Source organism: Eschrichtius robustus, chromosome 7, assembly GCF_028021215.1.
Source record: "Eschrichtius robustus isolate mEscRob2 chromosome 7, mEscRob2.pri, whole genome shotgun sequence".
Taxonomy (NCBI): Eukaryota; Metazoa; Chordata; class Mammalia; order Artiodactyla; family Eschrichtiidae; genus Eschrichtius; species Eschrichtius robustus.
This window is the reverse complement of record NC_090830.1, coordinates 78,056,320-78,075,744: the sequence shown is the minus strand read 5'-3', so window position 1 is coordinate 78,075,744 and position 19,425 is coordinate 78,056,320. Positions and strand designations below refer to the sequence as shown.

The window sequence follows — 19,425 nt, the reverse complement described above, 5'->3', positions numbered from 1 at the left end:
GTAAGGCAACTATATGTACATCCAAATTAAAATGACTAGAAAATAACTCATGGTGACAAAAAGGTTGTAACAATTAGCAGGCTTTTTGTAAAGAAAGCAGGTTGCTAACAATAATATTGTATAAAGTCAGTATTGTGGAAGAGTGCTTACAAAATAACAGTAAGTGAAAAAACAGAGCACAGTATTGTATGTACACCATGACTATAGCTAGGCCAAATTAAATATAGATTGAAAGAGGATACAGAAATAAAAATACCTATTGCATCAAGGTGAGAAACATGCATAAAATTTGTTTTTTAAATTTTCTTTTAAGGTTGTTGGTCTTTTAAAAATGATACTTATAATGGCAGATAGTCATGAATGAATAAATAAATAAATCTCATTATCTCAACACCCAATTAATAAATGAATAACATTTTAGGTAAATATCTTTAGTCTTTTTTTCTAGTATATATAAGCAAAAATAGCTGTAAAATAAAATTAGAACTACACTATACATATTATTTTTAACGTGCTTTTTTTCATTTAATAATATATAATAAACATCTTCCCAGTCTATATGGCTTAGTAATAAACTTTCAAAAACATTTTAAACAACAAGGTAATATTAGTGGAGAGACACACTAGTGGACTGAGCACAGCATAAGGAGTGGATCCAGGGCCCAGATCCATACCAACCTGCAAGTGTTTAAGCCATACACTAAGCATCTCTAAGGATCAACTACTACATCCATAAAACAGAGCAATACTGAAAGAGGGTGAAGCTGATGCTTCTTTACAGCTATTTTAAAGGGTAAATAAACAATGTAGGAGGGACTTCCCTGGTGGTCCAGTGGTTAAGACTTCGTGCTTCCACTGCAGGGGGCGCAGGTTCGATCCCTGGATGGGGAACTAAGGTCCCACATGCCGCGCAGCACGGCCAAAAAAAATAAAATTAAATTAAAAATAAACAATGTAGGAGAGGGAAGGCATGAAATATACTGACCAAACTGACAAATGCTAACTCCCAGAACAGTCTCCCAAGCACTCCATCAGACCATTAACATAAAACTCACACCATATCCCCAGGAGAAGTCCGAGCTGCCTTCAGTAGAGATCCCTGTGCCTGTATAACTTGGAAAAGCAGACCTTGAATTCCCAGTGTCAGCTGATGTAAAAGGTGATTCTTGTGTGATGTCAGACTCACTAAATGCACAATTTGGAAGGAGAAGAGAAAACAGAAAAATTCTTATATTTCCTCAAGTTTCTGCAGCATTAACTACTCAGCAATCTATTAGGTGATAAGCATGTGTAGAAATATATCCACAGAGGCAAAAATAAATGAAGGACTTGAAATGTAAGCATCATAGTAAAGTCGGACCTAATTCCTACAGAATTGATGGCAGCCATTCTAAATAATTCTAGTCTTAGTTTACAATGAATACTTTAACATTCCACTTATAATATCTACCCTTGAGAACTAAAGACATTTCAGAAATGTCTAGGAATTCACCTAGAATAGTATGTGAACTTGTATGGCACTTTTAGTTTACCAAGCACTTTCACAGATATTAACCCCATTTTATCCTCACAACAACCTGGTGATGCAGAACTCAACCCCTTTTTTAAGACAAAGAATCTGAGATTTAGTACTAGGTGTTGAAACTAGGTTTTATGACTGTAATTTTTCTATGATACCACATTGCTTCTCAGAACCCTCTGTGAAGTTAACGTATCCTCTATTTCTTAAAATAATAACTGCAGCTAATATTTACTCAGCATTTACTGTATTTTATCTCATTTATATTCACAACACCCTTTAAGAGATACTATTACTAGGTAAGTAACTTGCCCAATATTATTCAGCTAACAGATGACAAAACCAGGATTAAAAATCAGATCTGTGTGGATTCCTCCTGAGTCTCTGCTTTTAACTACTTCATAATACTGCTTTTCAAAGGTTATAAAAATAAGTGTTTCCATTAGCTGTTCCAGAATGAAAGTTGAATGGTATTGAAAAAATGTGATAAAAATTCTTGTTTTGTTTCATTAGTACAAGGCTTGATACCAATCCTAAGGCAAAAAACCAAAACTTTTGCCATTATCAAGTGCAATAAGCAAACAAGTACACTTTTTGTTATTACCTTTGGGAACTTATGTCTTTTTCATGGGTGTCATTGGTAGAGGAAATTGCATCCAGCTGCTCTGGAAGGGGATGATGATTAAGAGCATGTTTTGTTATTCCTTTCCTGTGAAAGAGAAAAACAAAGTTATATTTCCTGTAAAGAAAAAATATATACTTTTCAGTAACTTGATCTACAAGTTAGTCGCCTACTTCTTGCTGTTCTGGAACTGCACTGTCCAATACAGTAGCCTTTAATCACTAGCAGTTAAAATGTGGTCAGTTGGAAATGAGATGCACTTTAAGTGTAAAACACACAGGATTTCGAAGTCTTAGTACAACAAGAATGTACAATGTATCATTAATTATTTTATCTTGATTACATGTTAAAATGATAATATTCTGGATATATTTGGGTTAAACAAAATATATTCTTAAAATTAATTTCACTGCAAATTGAAAATATAATAAGGTATAACCACACACCTATTAGAACAGCTAAGATAAAATATGGTGATAACACTAAATGCAGATAAGGATATGGAGAAACTGGATTTCTCATACATTGCTGGTAGGAATGTAAAATGGTGCAGCCACTCTGGAATAATTTCAGTTTCTTATAAAACTAAACACATGTGTTTATCATGAGACCTAGCCATTGCACTCTTGGGCATTGATCCCAGAGAAATGAAAATTTATGTTCACAACAAAAACCTGTACACAAACGTTCACAGCAGCTTTATTTATAATTGAAAAAGTTTGGAACAACTGAAATGTTCTTTGACAGCTGAATAGTTAAACTTTGGTATATCTACACAATGGAATATGATTTAGCATAAAAAAGGAGTGAACTGATACATGCAACAACTTGGTTGGATTTCAAGGGCATCATACTTAGTGAAAAAAGCCAATCTCAAAAGGTTACATATACTATATGATTCCATTTATATTACATTCACAAATGATAAAACTATAGAGGTAGAGAAAAGATTAGTGGTTCCAGGGTATGGAGAAAGGAATGGATGTGACTGTAAAGGGATATATAAGGATGTTTCTTGGTGGTGATGGAACAGCTCTGTATCTCTATTGTACCAGTGGTTACATACATCTATAAATGAGACCAAATTGCATAGAACTATATATACATATATACAAAGGAGTGGATATAAAAATTGATGAAAACTGAATAAGGTTTATAGCCTAGTTAACAGTACTGTACCAATGTCTGTTTCCTGGCTTTGAAATTATATTATAGTTACGTAAGTTGTCATCATTGGGGGAATCTGGGTGAAGGGTTCTTGGGACTATGTACTATTTTTGTAACTTCCTGTGAGTCCATAATTATTTCAAAATAAAGAGGTAAAAAAGTTAATTTCACCTGTTTCTACTATTTTTTTAATGTGACTACCTGAAAATTTTAAATTATGTATGTGTTTTGTATTATATTTCTATAGGACAGTACTGTTCTAGAGAGTTCAACATGTGCATTAGAATAAACTATGGGGTCAATTATTATATGTTCCAGTCCTAATCATCTACAATAGACTTTCCTTCCCCACAAAATTCTGTAGTCAAATAACATGATAGGTTAAACAAAGTTACTCAGGTTTCTTTACAAGAGGTCTTCCCAGGGCTTTGAATATGCAAATGTATATTATAAATCTAATACTCTTGTTTCACAGGAAAGGAAAGTGAGGCACAGAGGGATTAAGTAACCTGCTTAAGGTCATATGGCTAGTAAGTAATGGAGCCAGGATTCAAATCCAAGTAGTTTGTTTGAGGCTTCTCAGAGCAAATGAATAGTTTGAGATTTTAGTAAACTCTACCATTTTTGTATATAAAGATAAAGACCTAGTCAGCAGAGCTTGTACTTTAAATTATTTCTCAAATGGTGGGGCTGGATTTGTGCAGAGCTATTTGTACTTCTCTCATTCAATGATTTTACAACCAAAAGCTTGTCTTTGAGACAGTGGCAGGGATCAGAAATGTGGATTCCAGCTATGAAATAGAAACTTAAAACATATTTTAGTCTGTCAGAGAAATTTGGTTATGAAGTGACAATTACATAATACCAAAGAAATATTAAATTTGGTCATAGCTTTGTGGTTACATAAGAAAATGTCTATATATTTTTTTTAATTTTTTATTTATTATTTATTTATTATTTTTATTTTTGGCTGCGTTGGGGCTTCGTTTCTGTGTGAGGGCTTTCTTCAGTTGCGGCGAGTGGGGGCCACTCTTCATCGCGGTGCGCGGGCCTCTCACTATCACGGCCTCTCTTGTTGCGGAGCAGAGCCTCCAGACGCTCAGGCTCAGTAGTTGTGGCTCACGGGCTCAGTTGCTCCGCGGCATGTGGGATCTTCCCGGACCAGGGCTCGAACCCGTGTCCCCTGCATTGGCAGGCAGATTCTCAACCACTGCGCCACCAGGGAAGCCCTATAATTTTTAGAAATGCATAATGAAGTATATGGAGTGAAATGATAGTGTCTGGGGTTTTCCTTCCTTATTTCACAGAAGACAGGCTGAAAAAAATATATAGATGAAAGATGAAGCAAATACATTAAAATTTTGATAACTGTTTAATGTAGGTGATGGGTAGGTCATTATATTATTCACTATACATTTGTGCTTGAGATTTACCATTTTTAAAATGTTAAGCTGTATATTTTATCCCAACCTCTTTTCAATATCTATAACTTGGAACTATTAGGGAGAAAACTAAAATTACTTCTTCAAAGCAAATTATCATTATAACACCTAAAGTAAAAATTACTTTTAATATACTGTTATTTAGATGCATATAATCTTCATTATCATCATTATTCACATTATTCTGACACTTCTAGAGAATCATCTTTTGGGAGAGTTATCTTTAGGGAGTATCAAGTCAACAATAGAGAACAAGTAACATAACCATACTGGGTCAATAATTCTGGCCCAATAAGTGCTATCAACAATTTTTTCCATAAATGGTATTTTTTTTTCACTCTCAGAATAGTCAGAATTAATTATGAAAGCAGATTTTTGGCTAAGCCCTGTTCCCTTTATTGGTAAATGACTTTCTTCTTCCTAGTTCCTAAAAAGCCTATTAACTGAATTGCTTCTGTGTCCTATCCTATTATTTAGTAGATAATAAGCTTCTGAAAGGCAAGGAAAGATCATAGACTGATTTTGTTTGTATGGCTATTGTACCAAGTAAAGGTGGGAAGGGACAAGGAAATTACCATTTACCGAGGACCTACTATGTGTCAAGCCCTATGCCATCACTTTAGGTATGCTTTTAGATAAGGTCTTATTCCTATATTACAGAAATGAAGGCTCAAAGATTTAGTAATTTGCCTAAAATTAACAAGGCTAGAAAAGAGTCTAAACAGAAACCCAGATGTGACTGAAGATACCATGCCTGTTAATTACCCTGTATAGTTAATATTTAATTAATAAATGTATGGTTGCTAAAATTACATAGTTTAGTGGAGGAAAAAAATTGGTATTTGGGGTTGAAAAACCCAAGCTCAAAACCTATTGGTTATATAATCTTAAAGATGTGTACCTTTCTGATATTTCATCTGCTGAAAAACTAAAGATAATCATACCCATCTTACAGAGTTGTTAAGAGAATCAAGATATGAAAGTCTTTTTGAAAGTGTAAAGCATTAATAAATGAATGACATTATCATTACTTCCTACATTATAACACTTCAGTAGGGGTGGGAGGTGGGTCTTTAAGCAGGAAATATTTGCTGTCTGAAGTCTCAAAAGCAAAACTGATCCTCAAGGATTCTGACACGAAATTGCAGAGGTGGGGAGGCAGTATGTGTAATGGTTATGACCACAAGCTTCAAAACCAGATTGACAACAGGTTTGTACTTCAGCTCCACCACCTTCTGGCTGTGTGATCTTTGGCATGCTACAATCTTTAAGTCTGGGATCTTTATCTGTAGAAAGTGCAAAATAATAGTTCCTATCTGGTCTCCTTATTGACAGGATTAAGTGAGCTACTGCATGTAAGCAGCTTTGCACTGTGCTTGGCACTAGACGTATTCAACTTCATTGTAGCACTCAGCTATTAATAGCTTCACGAGTTGTCAATGGTCATTGACACTGGGGCACGAAGCACTGCGGAAACTACAAAATGCCTTAGGAAACCCAGTCCCCGAGCTCAAGAAGTGCAACCCAAGAGGGCCAAGTCCTGGGACAGCACAGGTTACACGCCCTTAGCTGGAGATGGAGGTAGAAGGGGCAACGTCCGGCAAGGCTGGGAGGAGAGAATTCCGAAGAAAATTTTCTTTCCCTCGCCCTGGGAAAGGAAAAAGGAGCAAGGGACTGGTCAGGGAGGGTCCCCAGAGCGCCTGCGGCCCGCCTCGGCCTGGGCCGGGCTGGGGTGGCTGAGCAGTCCACTCACAGCTCTAAGTTCTGTGGCACCGCCTTCCGAGTGTATCTGGAGATCATCCTCCTCTTCCTCCTCAGCCGCGGCCGGGGCGGGTAAGCCAGGTTGGGGGCTTCTGGGCCTGGCCCTCCCGCCGGCTCCGGCTCAGCCCCCTCCCGCCACCTTCCGGCCCCGTCTCTTAGACTCCGGGCCGTCACCCCCGCAGGATCCCCACCTCCCTAGTCTTCCGCCCTCCTTGCTTCCCCGTGGAGCCGGAAGTGATGAAGGCACACGGGCACCCTCCTAATGCTCCCGCCGACGCGCAACAGGGACGACGCACGGGGTTCCGAGGCTGAGCCGGTTTCTGACTTTCAGAGTTTCTTCTGGCTTCTGGTCCCAGACGAGCGTGTGGACCCAGTCTGAGCCAGGCTTTGGCTGCTACTGGCAGCTCCCGACCAGCTCACGTGGTAGGAGAGGCGACTGAGGAAAGGTGCCACAGCAGAGACTTGCCGGAGAGGCCCAGGCCCTAGAACCGTAAGCGGAATTGGCTTCATTTTGTTGGATGAAGGAGAGCGTCTAGTCTGAGTAAAAAGCCCTAGACTCCAAGTCAGGCCTCTGCTGCTTGGTTGCTTCTCTTGCTGTGCTCCCGGTTTTCTCATATGTATAGTGTGGAGTTAGCCTGAGTGATCTCAAAGCCCCTTCTAGTCCTGACACTAAGTTCTTCATAATAAGGTGTGTTTGGCATTATGGGTGGGTGGGTAGTTAGCATTTGTCTACCTGGGTTAAAAGGCCAAATGATGATTTGGACAGAAAGTAGCGAATGAGTGTCTGGATAGAAGATGCAAGTTCCTCTCGACCTCGTTTTACTAGTCCGTTAGAAAAACAAGTCTAAAAATCGAATTGCAGACGTAGATAATCCAAAACAGTGTCTTCCTTTACCAAGCCTCACCTGGAAGCAATAGTGAGCTAGTACTTTTGTTTGTAAGGGGAACCCTTAGAAAATAGTTATTTACCACGTCCTAATACACCAGAGCTATACCCTTTGAGACCTGAGAAGGGGGAAGATTTAGGATAGATAGTTGTAGGATCAAGAGCCGTGGGCAGATTATTTGGGGGTGAAATGATAAGGCATGAATGTTTTGTAGTTTTGAATTCCTCTATGCCATACAATGGGAGAGATTTAATTCTGCAGAGTAAGGGAGATTGCTTTTCAGTAAATTTAAATAATAAAAATTTAAACTAGGGACGGATTACAGATATGATACAGTAACAGTCTCATTCTACAATTAAGGAAAAAGCCCCAGGAAGAAAGTGAAATACCCAGAATAACACAACTGGGACTACTGGCGGAACTGGGACTTGTGATAGTGTTTCAAAAGATGTTATTGCAGTGTTTCTAAAAGTGTGTTATACACACCACTGCTAGTGGAAGGGCAAACAGTTTTTATTTTATTCTTACATACTTATTAGTTAATTTGGGAATGTGGTACTGGATTTCCATTTATTGTATTATATCAAAAGTTCCTTTAATGTAATCGTAAGTATAACAATGTCATTAAAAGAATGTTAAAAAAGAAAAAAAGAATGTTAAATAAATGTTATTATAGTTGGTATGTGGTCAAGGCAAAAACCATGATGATGGTATGTGGATAACTGAATTTTGGGAAACAATGTTAATGGAATTGCCTAGCATAGTTCAGGGAATGGGATATTACTTCTACATTATTCTATATGGTTTATATTATTGAAACTTTAAATGTAGCTTTCAAAGAAGAATGGAGGAAAATATGAAGTTTGCTACAGTGGAAGACACTGTAGAATACTGCCTGTTCCTGATACCAGACGAACCAAGGGACCCAGAAGAACACAGAGAGATTCTTCAAAAGTACATTGAGAATATAATGACCCAGTTTGCACCTATGCTGGTCCCCTATATTTGGCAGAATCAGCCTTTCAATCTCAAATATAAACCTGGGAAAGGTAAGGCTCTTTTGCTTATTTTGCTTTGATATGGGTGACTTTTAATGTCATTCTGACAACAGTGATGTATGATAGTCCACAGTTCATTCAGTGTTAGGAGATTTTTTTAAAAATTAATTAATTTATTTTTGGCTGTGTTGGGTCTTTGTTGCTGCGCGTGGGCTTTCTCTAGTTGCGGCGAGCAGAGGCTACTGTTGCTTGCGGTGCGCAGGCTTCTCATTGCGGTGGCTTCTCTTGTTGCGGAGCACGGGCTCTAGGTGCGTGGGCTTCGGTAGTTGTGGCATGCGGGCTCAGTAGTTGTGGCTCGTGGGCTCTAGAGCGCAAGCTCAGTGGTTGTGGCGCATGGGCTTAGTTGCTCCGTGGCATGTGGGATCTTCCCAGACCAGGAATTGAACCCGTGTCCCCTGCGTTGGCAGGCAGATTCTGAACCACTGAGCCACCAGGGAAACCCTGTCAGGAGATTTATATCCTGAACTTTTTATGGTGTTTGCCTCTATTCAGTTAAGCCCTTGAACTTAAAAAAAAATTTTTTTTAATTCATGTTGATGAATGCTTTCTAATAGTCATTATCTTAGGAACTAATATATATTCAACATTATTAAGCCATGGCTCTTCTTTTGAACTTTAATTACTATGCCATAATGTATCTAGGTACCTACACTAAACAGGTTCAGGCATCTGGCTTCCTTAACCATAGTTCTTTTAGCTGTTACTCTGTATTCCTCAGTCTTGATAGTATGTTTACTAGGCTGCCTTTCACATAGTTGTTTTGGTAAGGATCTAAGAGCGGCTCTGCTTGGCTTATAAAGAGAAATAATTGAGCTAAATGACCATTATTTGCCACTCGGAAGCATTTTGAGGTTCCTTTACTGCTTCTCTGTATTGTCAGTGCTTGAGATCTGACCTCTGGCCAAATATGGTACTTTGTCCTGTCATTTCTTATAACTTTACTAAAATGAATCATGGATAGGTGACCAAGGCTCTACTCATGCAGTGACCTCTGTGGAGTCTGATTTCAGATCAGAAGCCTGGCATCTTGTGATACCGTCATTCTGTCTCTCAGTTTAGTGCTTATCTGTTTCCGTTTGGCTAGCAGTTGCCAAATGCAAAACGTTAATTTTATTAAACGCCTATTCACTGAAACACGTGATATTTATTGGCAAGAACACTGTCCCATTAGCACAGCCAAAACCAATTCCCTACCTTTTTTCTAGAAAATCATTTTTACACAGTGTTTTCTTGTCTTGCTTAATGGGATTGCTAGCCACCTAGTTATCAAGCTTGTTAGTAATTCAGAATCATCTTCAACTCCTCACTTCACCATGTTCAGTCAGGCACTAAATCCTAGTGTGATTACTCCTAAAATATGACCCCTCTCTACATCTGTTTGGCTACAGTCTAGGCCCCCTTGATCTCTTCATCTGGAAGACTACAGTAGCCACCTAACTAACCTCTCTGGTTCCAGTGTCTGCAGTTCCTGACACTGTTGCCAGTTACCTTTGTAAAACACAAATTTGATCATGTCACTCTCCTGCCTAACATCCTTCAGCAGTTCCTCATTGCTTCTGGATGAAATTCAAATTGAAGTTTAATATGTAAGGTAGATAAAAATAGACACCCTAACTGGAGCTTCTATACTTGATGAAACTTGGGAGATCTGGAGTAGGGAGAAGAGTTGGTTGGGCAGTTCTTCCCACCTGTTTGGGGTTTTTTTTTGCCATGGTAGCTCTTGAGACACTCCGCAGTACACTTGTTTGACCTTCATTCTGTTAATATGGTATATTACATTGGTTGGTTTTCTTGTGTAAAATCATCCTTGCATTCCAGGAATAAATCCCACTGGGTCATGGTATACACTCCTTTTAATGTGTTGTTGAATTCAGTTTGCTAGTGTTTTGTTGAGGATTTCTGCATCATTATTCATCAGGGGTATTGGTCTGTAGTTTTCTTGTATTGTCTTTGTCTGACTTTAGTATTAGGGTAATGCTGGCCTCATAAAATGAGTTTGGGAATGTTTCCTCCTCTTCAGTTTTTTTGTAAGAGTTTGAGGAGGATTGATGTTAATTCTTCTTTAAATGTTTGGTAGAGTTCTCCAGTGAAGTCATCTATCTAGTCCTGGGCTTTTCTTTGTGCAGAAGTTTCTATTACTAATTCAATTTCCTTGCTAGTTATAGATCTCTTCAGATTTTCTATTTCTGCACAATCCAGTCTTGATAATTTGTGTGTTTCCAGGAATTTATGCATTTCTTCTAAGTTATCCAATTTGCTGATGTACAGTTGTTCATAGTGTTCTCTTATAGTCCTCTTTATTTCTGTGGCATAGGTTGTAATATCCCCTCTTTCATTTCTGATTTTAGTTATTTGAGTCTTTTCTCTTTTTTCTTAGTTAATCTAACTAATGTTTTGTCAATTTTGTTGATCTTTTAAACAAACCAACTCTGTTTAATTGATTTTTTAAATATTGTTTTTCTATTCTCTATTTCATTTATCTCTGCTCTAATCTTCATTATTTCCTTCCTTTAGCTTTGGGTTTAGTTTGTTCTTCTTTTTCTAGTTTCTTAAGGTATAAAGTTAGGTTGTTGATTTGAGATCTTTTATAACTATAAACTTCCTCTTAGCACTGCTTTCACTGCATCCCATCCGTGTGGCATGTTGTGTTTTTGTTTTCATTTGTCTCAAGATATTGTCTAATTTCCCTTGTGATTTCTTCTTTGACCCATTGGCTGTCTGAGTGTCTTGTTTAAGTTCTACATATTTTTGGATAATGCACTTGTTTGAAAATTTCTGCTGATATTCCCAGAACACTCTATTGTCTGTCATGCCTCTGTGTTTTTGCACATGCATATGTTCTCTCTTTCTGGAAAGCCTACTTCTGGTCATTCCTCCAGATGAACGTAGCTCAGATATCACATACTTTATGCTCACATAGCCCTCAGTGTACACTCTGTTCATCATCTTGTTTTGTGATGCTTGGTTGTCTATCTCCTGTTGTCTAGACCCTAAGCTCCTCAAGAATAAGCTTCTTTTTTTTTTTTTTTTAATTTATTTTTATTTATTTATTTTTGGCTGTGTTGGGTCTTCGTTTCTATGCGAGGGCTTTCTCTAGTTGTGGCAAGCGGGGGCCACTCTTCATCGCGGTGCGTGGGCCTCTCACTATCGTGGCCTCTCTTGTTGCGGAGCACAGGCTCCAGACGCGCAGGCTCAGTAGTTGTGGCTCACGGGCCTAGTTGCTCCGCGGCATGTGGGATCTTCCCAGACCAGGGCTCGAACCCATGTCCCCTGCATTAGCAGGCAGATTCTCAACCACTGCACCACCAGGGAAGCCCTAAGTTTCTTGTATCTTGTTCAGGATTGCAACCCCAGCTCCCAGTATAGTACCTGGCGCATAGCCAATCAATAAATGTTTGTTTAATTGAATGATTACTTGTACCTTTATTTGCACTGGTATATTTATTTGGTAATATGATTGCTTTTCTCTTGTTTTTAGGAGGTGTTCCTGCTCATATATTTGGCATGACAAAGTTTGGAGATAACATTGAGGATGAATGGTTTATTGTTTATATAGTAAAGCAAATTACAAAGGAATTTCCAGAGTTAGTAGCAAGGTATTATAGCTTTATTAATAATTCTAAAGGAATTCTATTATTGAAAATGACTACATTTTTATCCATTTAGTAGTATTTTTTTCTGTAGTCTGGTGGAAATTGTACAAACTTGGGATGTAGATTTTAAATGTGACTTTTTTCTTCCTTTTCTCTTGTGACTTCCTTTTCTTGAAGAAGAATTAAAGAATCATTTGAGAGTTCAACTTCAAAAAAATTTCAAACAAAACCTGCTTATTTTAGATTTTCTCTTTTTCTTCTTGTTATGAAAGAACAAATACACATGGTAAATAAAATTCAAACAATACAAAAGGGTGTACTGCTCTGACTTCCCAAAAGTAATCACCATCAAATTTCTTGTGTCTTTAAAAAAAGAAATTCATCTATAGATATACATATTTCACAGATTTCTTAATATGTCTTCCTCTATTAGACTATAGGTATATTTTATGAGAAATCATATACAGAAGAAATTTAAAGAGAAATCATGCAATTTTATGGATAGGAAGCAAAGTAGATGATAGTGCATTCTAATTCAGTGTTTAAAATAGAAATGGATAATTCTCTGTAATTCCAAAGTTTTGCCAGCAGAGGGCGCTTCACCACTTAACATATGTCCTAGTTTTCCTCATCAGCCCCCAGATTCTGGTCTTCTATCCACCCAGTCTTTTCCCCAGCAGAACAAAAAGAAAAAAACAACAACAATTTTGGAAACTTGTTATTATATCAAAATTTCAGGCATACATAAAAGTAGAGAGATGGGTACCTTCACGTACCCATCACCCAGCTTCAGTAATTATCAACTCCTGGTGATTCGTATTTCATTTACTTCCTTCCCCACTCCCCCATCACATAGCAAGATTATTTTAAAACAAATCTCCAGTATTATGCCATTTGATTTTTAAATACTTCAGGATGTAAATCTAAGAGATAACAAACACTACTGTTACCATACCTACAAATACATGGCAATAATTTCTTAATGAATGATAGAATTTTAAATGAACAGACACAAAAATAGTAGTTTCTATCTTTACTAGGATAATAAGAAGGGGGCAATACCTTTCATGTGCTGATTCTGAGTTTTATACATGTAATGATGGTTCATACCTACACACTAGGCCTCTAAAGCTCTTTAATAGGCATCTTCTATCTTGTCGGGGTTTTTTTAAAAATTAGAAAAAGGAAGAAGTTTTTCCTCTATGTCTCTGCCAGATTAATATTCCTAAAGTAGAGCTCGAACCATTTTAGTACACTACTCTAAAACCTTTCATTCATTTTGTCTATAAAATTAAACTCATTCTCATTGATTCTGCCAACATTTAAAGCTCTTCACAAAATGATATAACTGTGCTTTTCTAGTCGTCTTGTTTACTCGTCATTCTTCAAATATCTACCTTAAATTGCTACCTCCATGGTTTTGCTTATGCTCTTCCCTCTCCCAAGAACATCTCTCCTTTTCTCCATATATTGTATCTCCACCCATTAAAAGTAAAAAAAATCTAGAACAGTATATATAATATGCTACCTTTTGTGCGACAAGAAAGAATTTATATTCCTATTGGCTGGATTACACATAAGCAAACTCTAGAGGGATAAACAAGAAATAACAATGGTGGAGGGGTTGGGCATATAGATACAAAAGCAAGAAGGAGACTTTTTCATTGTATAACTTTTTATGTATTTTTTAAAAGTTTTAACCATGTGACTGTGTTACCTATTCAGAAATTTAAATTTTTAAAAAATGATGCAAATGAGGCAAAACAAAATTATCTTTCAAGGTCCAATAATACCTCCTCCATAAAGGTTTTCCTAATCTTGGCTATATGTGATTTTTTTTTTCTTTTGAAACCCCATAGTACTTTATATATTTTCCATATTTTTTTCTATTGTTATTTATTTATGTACTTATTTTTCTCTTCTTATCACCCTCACCTAAGGAATTCCTCCTTACAATCTTAGAGTCTCCTTCAGTGCTTAATGGTATCTTAAACATTTTGCTTAATTATAGAAATCTACACATGGTGCATACTCATATATTTACTAAGATGAAGGAGAAAATGTATTAGAACAAATCTGTTTGATTATTAGCAAATATGTGCTTCTTTGAATATAAAGTTAGAACTTCTTTTGCATTAGGATTGAAGACAATGACGGTGAATTCTTGTTAATAGAAGCTGCTGACTTTCTCCCTAAATGGTTGGATCCTGATAATAGTGCCAATAGGGTAAGTATATCCAAGTTTGGAAAATCTACAGAGGTGAAATCATGTTGCAACATTTTCATATGCACCGAGAGTTTGTCACTGCCAGGTATGAAAATTAAAACATCATTTTGCAGGTGTTTTTCCATCATGGGGAGTTATGCATTATTCCTGCACCAAAGAAACCTGAAGCAGTATCCTGGTTACCCACCACAGTCCAAACAATCTCACAAGCACTGAATATAATCTCAACACACCCAGAAAAAATTTTGGCTTCAGAATCTATACGAGCTGCTGTGAATAGACGCATCAGAGGGTAAGAAAAATAACACTTTCATTGCTAGTCAGGGAGCCTTTTGATTTCATGTCACTCAAGTCTTCTGTTGAATGTGGAATTTCTTTCACCTAGATTAATGCCAATTTTCATGCTGTCTTCATCCTTTGTGAGATTGACCAACAAATTAAACTTACGTGTTTTAAAATCAAGAAACAGATGTATCTTTTAATTTCCATTTAAAAGTGTCATAGGCCCAATATTTTTGCATTTATTTACCTTAGATATTATGGCTAAGTATTATGTAGATCCATAGATAGACATTTTCAGACCTTTAGAAATGAAAACCTAAGTGAGCACAATTGTGTTCAGGCTTTTTCTGTGGTTCTGGGTGTATATATGGGATTCTTTGACCTTGGTGGAGCACCTTAGGCTCTATTCAGAAGAGAATACCTTAGTCTAATAACATACTAATTCAGCCATTCAAATTTGAGTACCTATTAAATGTTTAGCACCATTCAGGTCTTAACAGTATTAAACATCTCTTTTAGCTTCGCCTCAGTACACTTTGTACCATTTTTTAGGAGAATAAGTTCTGATTTTATTTTTTATTGGACCACCTTAATCCCTTTTCTTTATTTTCCATTTCTTCCCACTTTTTCTGTCTCTCTTCCTTCCTGTAATCTTTAGTATATACAGTATCTTTTTTTTTTTTTAATTAATTAATTTTTTTGGCCGCGCGGCTTGCAGGATCTTAGTTCCCCGACTGGGGATTGATCCTGGGCCGCTGGCAGTAAAAGTGCCAAATCCTAACCGCTGGACTGCCAGGGAATTCCCTACAGTATCTTTATCTTCACCTCTCTTGTCACTTTTTCCATCTCACTCTTGATGAACCAAGACAAGATAAAATGTTAAGGAGGAAGTAAATGGTATAAGAATCCTAGATGTTTACATATCATAAAATAAAAATAATTATGTTACCTGTCACAGATACCCAGAAAAAATTAAAGCCTCCCTTCATCAAGCACGCTGCTTCCTTCCAGCCGGCATTGTAGCAGTGCTAAAGCAGCGCCCCAGATTGGTGGCTGCAGGAGTCCAGGCATTTTACCTGCGGGACCCCATTGACCTGCGAGCCTGTCGTATATTCAAGACATTCTTGCCTGAAACACGAATAATGACTTCGGTAAGCTAGTTCTCTTGGTCATTTAGTTTCTCTCACTGGAAATAAAATTGTACATTATTTAATTGTTCACTAGAAAAAAATCGGAAATATTCTGTTTCCTCATAGCATGTTAATATACATATTTAAATTTTTTCTTTTCTCCCATCCAGGGGAGGAAGATTGTAAGAGACCTGACTCCTTATTTTATATCTCAATGTTTCCTAGCTATTTCTGACCATATTTTCCCTATTTGAGTAGTTATATCCTCTTAACAATAAAACATTTCATTTCTTCCAGAGAATTAAGAATTATTCTATATCATCCACCCACCAAAATTGCTGTGTAATGTAACTAATGATTTGAATTACCTTAGTGATAACTAAATATAGACAAGTGAAGGTAAATTTTATGGGTATGTGAATTACATCTCCATAAAGCTGTTACTAAAAAATGTAGGCAGTAAATAGGTTGGATCTTCTTTGCATTTATATGAATATGAAGCTCATAAATGAAGTTACTATGAAGTTATTATTAACTATGAAATGATATTCAAATTTTTAATTTCAGGAAAAGACTCACATATTTTGTGCCCCAATGTCCAGGTCACTTTCACTAAATGTCTGTATGCACAGTTGGTGCAACAAAGGTTTATGCCAGACCTGCGGAGTGGATACAAGCTGCCTCCTCCATCTCATCCCCAATACCGAGCCCACGAATTGGGCATGAAGTTGGTAATGTTAAACCAGAAATTTTTATTTTCTTCCTTTATGTCAAAGGGCTCTTAAGAGAATAATGACAGAGCATAGATATCTAGATATATACCCTATTAATGTGAGAATGTAGTATAATGTGGCATTTCAAATAAGAAGGAAAACTGGATTATTCAGTAAGTGATGATAAAACTGTGAAGCCATCTGGAAAATTTAAGTTGATTACCTCACACCTATGCCAAAATAAATTCCAGTTGGACCAAATATTTAAATGAAAAAAACGAAACCATAAAATTTGAAAGAAAACAGGAAAACTTTTGAAAATCTGAGTAGGAAAGGCCTTTCTAAGCATGACTTGAAACTAGAAACTGTGAAAGAAAAGATTGATAAATTCGATAATATAAAAACTAAGCATTTCTGTATGAAAAAAACATAAATATAGTCAAAAGACAGTAAACCTGGTGAAAGTGTAAAATATATTTGCCATTTATTTATTTATTTAAATTTATTTTATTTTTGGCTGTGTTGGTTCTTCGTTGCTGCACGCGGGCTTTCTCTAGTTGTGGCGAGCAGGGGCTACTGTTCGTTGTGGTGCATGGGCTTCTCATCGCGGTGGCTTCTCTTGTTGTGGAGCGTGGGCTCTAGGTGCGCAGGCTTCAGTAGTTGTGGAACACGGGCTTCAGTAGTTGTGGCATACGATCTTCAGTAGTTGTGGCGCATGGGCTTCAGTAGTTGTGGCTCGCGGGCTCTAGAGCCAGGCTTAGTAGTCGTGGCGCACGGGCTTAGTTGCTCTGCGGCATGTGGGATCTTCCCGGACCAGGGCTCAAACCCATGTCCCCTGCGTTGGCAGGCAGATTCTTAACCACTGCACCACCAGGGAAGCCCTATATTTGCAGTTTAAGTGACAAAGAGTAAAAAAACTAGTAAATGACAAAAGTTGATTTATCTAATATATAACATTCCCACAATTCAATATGAAAAAAAATAGTACTAATCAATCAAAAAATGATCAGAAACCATTAACAGTCCACAGAAAAAGAAATACAAACGATTTTTATGAAAAATGTTGACACTTGCTCATAATAAAAGAAATGCAGTTTAAAGCCACAAAATAGTATTTTTCACCATTTGATTGCCAAGTATCCATAAGTTTGATAATATATACTGGGTTTGTAAAAATACATAAAGAGGTACCCTCAAACATTATCGATAGGAATATAAGTTGAATCAGTCTCCTAGAACAGTTTGTCACTTTCCATAACATTTAAAATGCACAAACCCTTCTGCTCAGCATTTTCACTTCCAGAAATCTATCCTCCATATATTTTACTTGTGCACAAAGACGTAGGAGTATACTCATGAAAGCATTGTTTATAGTAGCAGAAGATTGGAAACTACCGAAACGTCTGTTAGTAGAGGAGTAGTTGGATAAATTATGGTCTGTCCATGAAGTGGGATGGATAAATTTATATATGCTCATATGAAATGATCTCCAAGGTATATCACTAAGTGAAAAGCAAGGTTCAGAGCAGTGTGTATGTTGCCATTTAGTGATAAAAAGGATGGAGTAGGAGAATGTACATATGCAGACATACACATATCTGCTTGAGTGCATAGATTACTTCTGAAAGGATATGTAAGGAATTGGTGACAGTAGTTTTCTCTAGAGTGATCAGGGAAGCCCCCTATTAGAATTATTTTGCCATGTGCATTTATTATATTTTTTAGCCAAAGTACTCTTAAAATGAAGTGATTCCCTCCCTTTACTATGCCTGAGACTATGTTTAATTCATTTATAACTCTGTTAGACAAGAAACCTTTTGCAAGCCTTTTTTCTTTTTTTTTGTGAATTTTATTTTATTTTTATACAGCAGGTTCTTATTAGTTATCTATTTTATACATATTAGTGTATATATGTCAATCCCAATCTCCCACTTCATCCCACCACCACCCCCCACTTACCCCCCGCCCCCCGCTTTCCCTGCTTGGTGTCCATACGTTTGTTCTCTACATCTGTGTCTCTGTTTCTGCCTTGCAAGCCTTTTTTAAGCAAACAAGAAATAAGTTTAAATTTCTAGTTTTTTTATTAGTGAGAAAAGAAATCTCTTTGAGGAGGATAAGAATCTTTGTTTTGTATTATTTGCTTCCCTTTTATAATTTTTAATAATCTGTAGAGATTAAGAAACTTGGAAATAAAGTCAGATTTATTTTTCCTAAAATTCAAAAAGTGTTATAAATGTCCACACAGCCATGTGTCCAATCACCTAGTTCTTGAGTGTGGTTAAATGGAAAGAAATTAACCTAATAATAAAAATTCTGTCTTTTCCATCTAGGCTCATGGATTTGAGATCTTATGCTCCAAATGTAGCCCACATTTTTCTGACGCCAAGAAATCTCTTGTGACTACCTCACCGCTCTGGGCTGGCTTCCTTGAAAGTCTGAAAAAGAATGATTACTTTAAGGTAGGACTTGCAATGCATTTTTTAAATTGGAGAATCCAGGGAAAGTCAAGCCAGTGATTTAAAGTCCTATGTCCCTATTTAATGTGTGACATAATTGTAGGAACTAGAGTTAAAAGGGACCATTCTAGCTTGGTGGTAAGGAGGGAGTGTCTATAAACTGTTTCTAGTATTTTAGAAAAAATAATAACATCTATATAAAGTGATAAAAGTTATGATTTGTATCAGATGAACAACTTGCACAAATCTATAAAGCAAACATGAAGACACCAAATAGAAAAGTTAGCAAAGACATGGATTAAAAAATTTACATGACCTAAATGGGAAGGAAATCCAAAAAAGAGGGGATATGTGTATACGTATGGCTGATTCACTTTGCTGTACAGCAGAAACTGACACAGCAGTGTAAAGCAACTATACTCCAAAAAAAAAAAAAATTGCAAAAAGACAACTAGTAAATTTCTCTTAAAATATTCACTCTCACAAGTAGTAAAGATAACCATATTAACATAATAATAAGTACTGTTTTTCACATATGTAAAAAGGATATGAATGATATTCAGTGCTG

General features: G+C 36.8%; 2 protein-coding genes across 6 annotated transcripts in view; one reads left to right on the top strand and one right to left on the bottom strand.

Annotated features, from left to right (window-relative positions):
* FAM149B1 (family with sequence similarity 149 member B1) overlaps positions 1–6,725 on the bottom strand; it is a 62,699-nt gene extending 55,974 nt beyond the window's left edge. For all 3 annotated transcript variants that reach the window (XM_068547796.1, XM_068547795.1, XM_068547797.1), the window contains exons 1-3: positions 6,504–6,725; positions 2,124–2,228; positions 1,056–1,185 (exon numbers count right to left, since the gene is read on the bottom strand). In XM_068547796.1, coding sequence (XP_068403897.1) covers positions 1,056–1,185; positions 2,124–2,228; positions 6,504–6,550 — 282 coding nt within the window. In that variant the 5' untranslated portion in view covers positions 6,551–6,725. The remainder of the gene's footprint in view (positions 1–1,055; positions 1,186–2,123; positions 2,229–6,503) is intronic.
* ECD (ecdysoneless cell cycle regulator) overlaps positions 6,555–19,425 on the top strand; it is a 43,345-nt gene continuing 30,474 nt past the window's right edge. For 2 of the 3 annotated variants that reach the window (XM_068547794.1, XM_068547792.1), the window contains exons 1-8: positions 6,555–7,001; positions 8,230–8,447; positions 11,935–12,052; positions 14,189–14,276; positions 14,390–14,568; positions 15,517–15,709; positions 16,291–16,419; positions 18,732–18,860. In XM_068547794.1, coding sequence (XP_068403895.1) covers positions 8,243–8,447; positions 11,935–12,052; positions 14,189–14,276; positions 14,390–14,568; positions 15,517–15,709; positions 16,291–16,419; positions 18,732–18,860 — 1,041 coding nt within the window. In that variant the 5' untranslated portion in view covers positions 6,555–7,001; positions 8,230–8,242. The other variant, XM_068547793.1, reaches the window with a different exon arrangement.